The sequence below is a fragment of the Varroa destructor genome, unplaced genomic scaffold (genome assembly GCF_002443255.2).
Source record: "Varroa destructor unplaced genomic scaffold, Vdes_3.0 BEIS01000004.1, whole genome shotgun sequence".
NCBI classification, from domain to species: Eukaryota; Metazoa; Arthropoda; class Arachnida; order Mesostigmata; family Varroidae; genus Varroa; species Varroa destructor.
The window spans coordinates 12279135-12288415 of NW_019211457.1; the positions used below are offsets into that span (position 1 = coordinate 12279135).

At 38.6% G+C, this 9281-nt stretch overlaps 3 protein-coding genes across 6 annotated transcripts in view; 1 reads left to right on the forward strand and 2 right to left on the reverse strand.

The window, feature by feature from the left end:
- LOC111249472 (uncharacterized) overlaps positions 1-1496 on the reverse strand; it is a 25962-nt gene extending 24466 nt beyond the window's left edge. For 2 of the 3 annotated variants that reach the window (XM_022803367.2, XM_022803368.2), the window contains exon 1: positions 341-1365. The gene's annotated coding sequence lies outside the window, so the exon portion shown is untranslated. Of the gene's footprint in view, positions 1-340 lie in introns of all 3 variants that reach the window. The other variant, XM_022803372.2, reaches the window with a different exon arrangement.
- The window catches only part of LOC111249473 (uncharacterized), an 11264-nt gene extending 5486 nt beyond the window's left edge, over positions 1-5778 (forward strand). Inside the window, exons 2-4 of one of the 2 annotated variants that reach the window (XM_086986200.1) lie at positions 348-413; positions 591-670; positions 1361-5778. In XM_086986200.1, coding sequence (XP_086842326.1) covers positions 348-413; positions 591-670; positions 1361-1607 — 393 coding nt within the window. In that variant the 3' untranslated portion in view covers positions 1608-5778. The remainder of the gene's footprint in view (positions 1-347; positions 414-590; positions 671-1360) is intronic. The other variant, XM_086986201.1, reaches the window with a different exon arrangement.
- On the reverse strand, positions 3850-8381 carry LOC111250150 (FUN14 domain-containing protein 1-like). Its single transcript, XM_022804926.2, has 5 exons — positions 8221-8381; positions 6142-6286; positions 5593-5695; positions 5114-5255; positions 3850-4922 (listed from the first exon to the last, which is right to left on the reverse strand). Exons 1-5 carry the CDS (start codon positions 8231-8233, stop codon positions 4891-4893), a joined length of 435 nt encoding a protein of 144 aa, XP_022660661.1. The 5' UTR covers positions 8234-8381; the 3' UTR covers positions 3850-4890.
- Between the last annotated feature and the right edge of the window lie 900 nt (positions 8382-9281).

A 9281-nucleotide genomic window follows, 5' to 3' on the forward strand; every position in this document is an offset into this window, starting at 1 on the left:
CAAGCAGCTAGCTCCTAGCACAAAATAAAGTGCGTTTACGTCCGGACTCGAACGTAGACCACCACAGCAACAACTATGGCAAAGCAATGCGGCAATCCTGTATTGTTACGACGATGACGACTATTTTAACACTTGACAGTTTGCATGGCTAATATGGGCCAATTAGTGCTTAAAGCGGATATCAATTACTCCGCATAATAATGCAAATGTAGTGTAATTATACGGCAGGGGTGTTTTAATAAAATAATGAGACGTATGAACGGCATTTGTTATCGAACATCGATTATTTTGCTACTTTTATTTAAATTTTTTCTTTACATATATACATGATATGACTCACCGGTGAGGTGGAACAGCTGTGCGCGGGTACGAGAGCGTGTTCGCTGGGATTGTCGTTCAATAGTGGCTTATCGGTTAGTTTCCCATTTATTCGTCAGGTTCTATTATGTATGCGCGGGATGCAATGAGTTCTTCATCGATATTGCTGTCATGAGGTTATCCCTTTGTTCTTTTTAGCAGAGTGAGTCCTTTCCGATATGTACACGTTGCTTTATTATTTATATCCAATTGATTCAATATTCAATTTTCAGAGCGTAGAGAACGGGTGCCTCCATCTCAGCTCCCTTTGCTCGTGTACAGTGCTCACTAGCGTAGTACACCATAACGAGAAGTAAGCGTGCTAACGCATATGCGACAGCGTAACCACACCAAAAGACACGTCTAAGTCGAAGCTTAATAATTTAGCCTTAGGAGTACATTTTTATACTTCATGTGATCTTATGACCCAGACCTAATCTGTCCTTAACCTATCTTTCGCGACTTCTGTAAGACCGCTAACCGTCACAGTCTGAACTATTTCGACTGGCAAATAGACCCTGCTTTTTGCGAACGGGGAGGGGACACCAAATCAAGATGTCACCAATGAATGTACAATAGTAATATTCATTTTAATTTGTTGTCATCTGTGAAATCTCAGTATCTACTTCAAGTGATACGTATTTCCGCTTCTATGATGCGGCCTTTGAAACCCACGAGCTCCTTAGGCAACGCTATACACTAGCATGGGCATAGCCATTGGCGGACGTACATACACACAGGCACGGATTACGACAAAAAAAAAGCACGCCTTTAGGACGACACACGATACGGCCAATAACGGGAACCGAGAACAGGATGCGGTCTTCTTCTGTAACGGTTTACCACAACTACGACTTTTACGTGTTATGCTATCTCGTCTAGCCTATTGCTGTCCTGAACTGGACGCAGCGGCTAAATCATTGTAATTACAACCGTTATTGCTCTATACTGTAACGATCGCCCAACAACTGCCAGCGATATTTAACTCGATTAGCCCTTACAGATGTTGGATAGGATATCAACACCACGAGATCCTCAACGACGTTGTAAACAGCCGACAAAGACAGCAGTCGTCAGCAACAGCTGGTGTACTTTCAACTTTAGTCACCGTGGTTGAAGTTGAAGTCAGTGGTGATGGGGGTCGTCGGCGTCGTCCCCGTGATCCCGGTACCATCAGCAGAACAGTACAAACCACTATAGGTCATCATTCACCAGCAAATTCTCTAACTTTCCAGGTCCTTCCGATCTGAATACAGCTACTGTAACTAATTAACTCACTAGCGGCTGAGGAGTACCATTGATTTGTGGTTTTATTAATAAACAATCATCTAAGCCGACATTGACACCACTTCTTGACCGACTAATACAATAATCTGTCGTTGCGAGTTATGTCAGAGGTTTTATCGGGTTATTTGCTGCGCCTGCCACTAGATGGCGCCGGAGCAAAAATGGAGAGCGCAGGAGACCCCGAATCAAAGAGCTGAATGTCTGCAAAGCAGAACGTCATCGTCAACCTGCGCCACTGCTGCCGCCATCATTGCTGTAGCCACACAGAAATGGATGAAACGCGCGGGGAAGGGAACCGAGAATGAGCGATAACTTATGCGTCCGTTGTGAATTTGACCCAAATGAAGCAATATAGCGCTCGCTTCATAATATAAACTAAGTCAAAACCTGTAGGAAAACCCGTTTTTCAATATATGTGATTCATATATAGAGAATAGGCGACAATGGATCATAGGGTCAATGATCATGAAAAATCGCAACAGAACATTTGCAGGTCGAAAATAGAACAAGCCTAAACTGGGTCTCCAATTTAAAAAATAGATAAATCTATATATGTGATATCTTTTGTAAAGGGATATACGGTATCTTAGCTGTTTTCTTACACTACTAGCCTTAGACAATGAGCCTGGCTTTATATCATGTCGAACGCCAGAAAGTCGTTACAGATTTCTATGTCTCTGCCCCAGGTGGGACTGATGAGGTTGCACGATATGAATGCCCCGCCATTTATAATGTGGCTGAGCAAATCGAAGCTATTATTAAAGGTTCTTTATTTTAAATGCAGCGTCTCTCGCTCGCATGTTTTTTTTTGTTATTTGAAAAAATCTCAGATCGACAGCAAAACCATAGCTTGATATGAATTTATTTCAGGCAGATGCATTTTAGACTAAAAATATGTTAAACAGTCAATTTAGTTCTCATGCAAAATAGAGTGTTCCAAAAGCTTTTATTGTGTAAACTTACTACTTACCGAATCAAAAACCTGTAGCAAAGTGCATTATGCCACTTATTACATTCCTATAAATACATATATTATGTTGTCCTTTGTTGTCCATTATTGATCTTTTTGCTACCTAGCGTTCAGCGATCCTAATTCGATAAATCTAAAATTAAATAACTTCTTTTTATTCGCACATGTTGTGAGGTATATTTGTTGGTAAGGCAAGTGGCTACGTCCAACCTCTTGTTTCTTTCAACCAGAGACACCTATCCAAAACTGTATTGTTTGAATGAATGCCTAACGGTGATACCGAATACACAACTCGAGATATAAAAATATCTAAAATTATACAAGGATTAATCATTTTTAATCATGTCCTAATTCTAGATTCTTTTTTTTTTTCGTTGAAGGGCAAGTGTTAATCATTTTAGAGACAAGGTTTATACTTAATTAAGGCTCTCTTGCCAATCGTAATCAAGTTACTATAACACTTCGGTGCGTAGATCGGTCGCTAAAAGGTCAGATGTATGACCTCCAACTTGGGAATTTTTCACTCATTGAGTGCCAGTCCTAGTTGTTCACTTCTGCAAGATATCTCACGTTCTACCAATCTGCCTGTTGCCAAAGGCGAACGTTCAATTCTTTCTCCGAGTGCTAAAAAATGTCAATGTTTCTGAGTGAGATATTTGATAGGGTTAAACTCTTTTCGAGAATTTTGAAGGCTTTTGCGATTTATCAAAAAAAAAAACAAATGATTGTAGTAGACTGAAATTGCTTTTTGGCTATGTCAGTATTCTGGCAATGGGGAGGAATTAAGGAAGTCGGTATACGGTGGTATTTTTTCATGTCGAACGGATTACCATCACACTCAAAGTAATAGGCCTTAGGCGCAGGTTTCGGCGGTGAATTTAAGTGAAAACAGATTTAGTCTCAGGCTAAAACACCAACTATTCTAATATGCGATAATCTTTGCTACACTTTAAATTGACACATCGGGCTTTGTACAGCGATTTAGCCTAGTCACTGTTAATTACGACTGGTTATAACACATGAGTGAGTATACGATACCCTGCACTCTGCTGCTATGCCTTCACCGCTCTATGGTGCCCTTTTATATGCTGGGCTTGCAATTGGTACGTTCCAGATAATAAATCGAGTAATTTCAGGATTTGTGATGAATATTGTTTTCCTACGAAATGTGATCCATGATAAACACATAAAACGTAAACTAGATATCTTACCAACAATAAGAATGACGCCCATGATACCTCGAGACATTCAACTTTGAGTTGCTTTATTCAGTCACACCTGCTCATTAGGACGAAGAGCTACTATCTACGAAATCGTTGAAACGACTGAGCGACAATTGCTAAATAAGACGCGTACAAAGAAACTCTAGATGGATACCTGCCCTATGGTCCACCTACTACTCTTTATAAACTACAGCAAAACCTAAACGATCTGTAATAATATTGAGGATCTATTACAACAATTTAAGAGCTGTACATATGGAAATAATTTTTGTACCTTGCAATATCATATGCAAAAACCGTGACCTTCAGAACTTAGCTAAAATTGGTTAGCTAAACCGCATCGTACTACAATGCGAAGTAAATATTTTTACACTGAATTCCTGAAACAAGTGTTTAGCGTAACTGAAACTAAGCTAATGCGCAAAAAACGAACCATATAACAGTGATACATGGATAGTTACCGTGCGCGAATATAATCTATTACATATACAAGGGCTCTAAATCCTTGTTGAATGAAATATTAGCAAAAACATAAACTATTCAATCAGCTTAAAGGAAAATGTGACGATGATGTTCAGCATTTTCAAGTAAAATTAACTCAAATGATTGGTTTGGTGCTCTGTATTCCTTTCCTGCGCAGTTCATCGTAGGTATAAGTATCGTTGCGCATTTGTCCCGACACACCTTACTGAGCTGGGCTGTCATTTGCCTCACTGATTATCTCGTTAACCAGAACCGCTCGTGTATTAACATTAGCCAGGTACACTTCTCAGACCAAACAATATTCGAATGGACGCTTCTTTGTTTCTTCTTCAAACTACGCTTATTAATAATATCTTAAAAGACATCTGTAATGCATTTTGGAGAAAAGGCATATTTGAAATAGAAAGCACAGACATGCCCGACTTCTAATAATAATATAATCTTTTTGCCCTTCTTTGATATAGAAGTTCGTGTACTTTTTGCTCATAGCCAATTGGTAGACTACTTGGAACACGGATTCTGCAAAACGTTTGGGCAGCAGTCACAATTCTAGGCTCGTCTGGATAACCCTTAGGCAGTGACTAGACCAATAACAAATCCGCCTGGAATACAATGACAAATTACATCGGAGCAAGATGTTTGCCAGATTAAATAGGTTAAGCTTATTCTGTGTTGTCAAATGAAATTTAAAAACTTGATGTTGTAACCGTATCTTAAAAACCGTATTTTAAAAATGATGTGTTTCATGGATTTGGTTCGTGAACTTCTTTTGGTGAAAGCATTCATGACTTACCGATAAATCCACCTCCGAGGTACATGTTTTCTTGTAAGAAGTCCTTTACCTCCCCCAGAACTGGTCTGATAAAGCCTTGGGGACGTCGACTGAGTTCTCGTTTTGCCTCGGCTAAGTCCCGTTCAACTGCTCTCCAGTTAATCTGTAAGGATGTACAGCAGAATACCCAGATGTACAGCGAGCACAGTTAAATTATCGAACGTAATTTATAATGTTTTACATATAGAACTCTATAACAGCTTGTTTTTTACCCACGAGTGGACAAAATCGTTGCAGTTATCCTTATCCTAAGTAACGAAAAACAAAAAAATGTTTTGCGTATTTCACGTCCGGTACTTAAGCCATTAGTGACTATATCACACAACTGGCTCCCAGCAAAAAACGTTTTTGTTCATATGTGGATCTAGACTGGCATGTGTTCATAAGTTCACCTAACAAACGTGTTACTTATTGCTCTATCACAGGCAAGTAGCTCTTACCTTGACATAGCCCATGTGTGCTGCAAGCTGAAGCAAAATGAAACTGCCGCTGATGACAAGGGCTGCATTTTTGCCCACTCGGCCGCACACGAAACCGTTCACTCTGATCGAATAATGAAATGAAGAGAAAATTATAATAAACGTACTTATGCTCCTAATAAATTATTCTCGTACTATTAGCATCCTTTCAGCGTGTACTACTTCAAATGAAACTAGCGCCTAGCTATAAATGTTGTAGTTATAAATGTAGTTAACATTAGTGAAGAGCGCCAGATCCGAAGTGAAGACTTACCATGGTAGCATCTAGGAGTAATTAGTATTGCATTAGGTAGCCGAATTAAATTCCTTTTATCACACTATTGCACATGAAGACGAGAGTAACAATGGGTCTTTCAAAAGCCATATGAGGACATGACACTTACGTTTTAGCTGTGCTAAGGCGTAGAATTTAGGGTATAGGATAGGTTTTATGAGTTCTGTTTGTATAGGATGCAAACTTTTTTTTTAAAAAATGGTCGATTTAAAGGTAGGCCTATTTACGTTACTTACGTGCCTACGACAGCTCCGATGGCGCATTGTTTTGCAGGGGATGCATTCGAAAGTTCTTCAAGAGCCCGATCGAGCCAATCATTTTCCCTTTTTTTTTTAACGATCTTTAGACGCTCTGCTATATCTCGAACTTCTTTAGCAACCGCTGCAATACACAAAGAGGTGCACAAAAAACTTCGAAAGGATTTCGCGAGAAATAACAGAAGAGAAGCATCTGTCTACAACCTATTAGTGTATTTCTAAGTCAAAACCTCTTAATGAAACGTATGCACATAACAAGCGATTGTGGCCTTCTACGCCACATTTTCAGAATTTCGCCAGAATTTCGAAATTTATTTTAGACTGATTCATAAAGAGCAGAATATTCCACTGGCCCTGGTGTGATGACCCTTAACAGCCCAGTCACTGATGCTCCATGCATGCACGTATTTGCCAAAAAAGTAAGATTGTAGTCAGGTGCATTGCATACAAAAATAATAGTATATATTCCACTATTAAGTTAACTTGTATTGTTTGAGGAGAAGAAAGAGCATAACCACTTTAATTTATTTAAGTTTATAGCGTTAGCTATAATATTTAATCTTTTTTATGCTTCTTATGCCTTGTTTACTCTAACACTCATTATATGAACCGTTACTTTGGCTCAGAATAGAATACAATAGAAATACTAGCTACAACATTACACTTCTTCGGTTAATTGTGCTAACTTACCGTACGGACCCTACACGACTGTCACATAAAGACGCGCTGCGATAGCAGAGGTTGGCCATATCTAAAGACAGATCTAGCTAACCTAAGCCGTTTGAGAGCATCACTTTTTTAGATCAGAGGTAATCTAGGATAAATCATTGCCGCTAAAAACACATACATAAGCGTTCTTCCGCAGATGGATACATATAAGCAAATCATCTGTATATATCTAATAGAGTTGCTTTGAATAGAGTTGTTAGCATGGAAAGTTTAATTAATTTTATGGAATGTATCTAATTTAGTAAAGCGAACGAACTTTCGATATAGGCGTGCGATTTATGAATTTTACTAGGCGTAATGATTTGATCCAAAGACCATTATCAGCGTCAACGATTTGTACGCTAAATTAAGGATTTCAAATATAATAGCTACCGTGGCCTAGTTTCATGCACAAATGTTCGTCTTACGCATAGAAGAAATAAATGCTGAGATTAAGTATAGCCATTAGTTAAAAGAAGTTGAAGTTCCGTATATTAGTCATTCACATGCGGTTTTAAAAGGGTTATCGTTTTCAAAGAGCGCTTAGAGCCTATTCTATAGAAAGAGTGATGCTTTTTCACGTAACTGTGCAACGTTTCCCTCAATCCAAATCCTACATGTTAAAACAACTATTGAATAAGTTCTAATATATTCTGTAACTCTACTTTCTTATAGAAAGGTAAAACCTTTCATCCCAATCAACGAAGCAAATACAGTAACAATAACACCTTATCTCGCCAGAAACAGCCTAAATCAATTAGTCTAAGAAACGAATATTAGTGGCCATCAGGAAATGAGTTTATCTTGATATCATAAATAGGCACCCTGACACCGAACTCACATGAATCTCCTGGATTTTCTAGACTAAACAGTTAAATTCGCCACTTAGTACATTGAGAAAGAGAGCGGTATGACCTATTATAATAGACCATGCCTTAATCGTAGCAAATTGGCAAGATTTAAGATGAGAAATGGGCATGATCGCAATAATCATGTTCACTATAAGCAAATAAGGGCACCATAAGTATTCCCACACATAGCATGTATGCATAGTGTCCACGCAAGAAACCAGTCGCTCACTCTTATTTATCCAAAATAATCTGATGAAAAAAGTATATATTACAATAGAAAGTTAATGGATTTACATTTGTCTCATGGTTGAAAATCAAATTTTGAGAAGGTACTGTAACTCTTTCGTAATGCAGCTCGGTTGAGCCGTATAAGTATTCTTTGTAAAAGGCATAGGGTTACCTAGACGCTTGACAGCAGTCGAAAAGAATGTTGAATTCGTTTTTTATTCTATGTAGAAATAACTATGTGCAATAGCTTTAGGTTTGTCTCGATACTCACTCGGTCCTTTCATAGCTGAATACCCTCTTGCTGTCCGCCAGCTGCTCGGAACCTCTGATTATGCGCTATAATACGTTGAAATTACATTAAAATAACGCCAGAAATCTATCAGCTATAGAGCAGAACAATAATAATAATAAACAAGTCGGATGAATGAATGAATTCATAGGTGATTTCTGCAGGTAGAGGTGCTTATGAGTCGTTGCTTCTCAGAAGCCAGAAGACGTCTCCGAAAATCCCAGACCCAATAAAAGGTCCCGTAACCGAGAAAGAAGTGTTCGTTTGAATTAAAGTATATGATTCAACAATAGGTTCTTTAATAGTTTTTATCGCATGATGGTGGCCTGTACTCATTTCTATAGAATACACGACACTTCGAGTCAGAACATTGGCTTCGCATGAAGGCTTTGGTTATTCCAGTACACTTCAGATTAAATAGGTATCATAACTTTCGATGCAACAGCTTCTGAGTAGTACACGCGTAATTGGAATTATCAGTGTTTTGTCCTGTTTTAAGATAAAACCTTATTGCCGAGGTAAAAGGTTGTTAAATCCCTTACTTCAATATTGTGCCATCCGTTTACTTATAACGAATAAATTCGAGACAACTACAGGTAATAATCCAAAGCTAGTTTGTATTCTATCGCGTTTAATGAAGTGTCCTCAAGGCTCTTTTCGATAACTACAGACAACGACAGCCCGTTGTTTTTGCAGCTTAAAGATCTTCCTGTCGCAGATGAAAATTGTTCCCCAATCAAAGAGTTACCCGCTCCATGATTAGAATTTGCAGTCCGAGTTTTCAACGATACGCTGTAGTGAAATTCGTGTAAACTGCCTCGTGAATGAACACTGCCTATAATAACATTATTGTATTCATGTGAAAGTTTTTGGGGAGGATTCCTCTGTCAGTACTCGTATTGCCTGGCTTCGAATCGCGCCTACAATCTACACTATTCGGAAAGTTGCGGCAAGTGTAGGTGCACTTGCCATTATAATTGCAAGCCGCCTATTAATCAATCCGAAAGACTGTGAACTATTGGAAAGGGTTCCTAATTAATAGG

Bases quoted from the DNA above. Each gene is read 5' to 3' on its own strand.
- LOC111250150 (XM_022804926.2), bottom strand. The intron at 5,696-6,141 runs GTAAGTAACGTA...TTATTCGATCAG, and splicing joins ATCGGAGCTGTCGTAGGCAC to AGTGAACGGTTTCGTGTGCG. The intron at 5,256-5,592 runs GTAAGAGCTACT...ACATCCTTACAG, and splicing joins CACACATGGGCTATGTCAAG to ATTAACTGGAGAGCAGTTGA.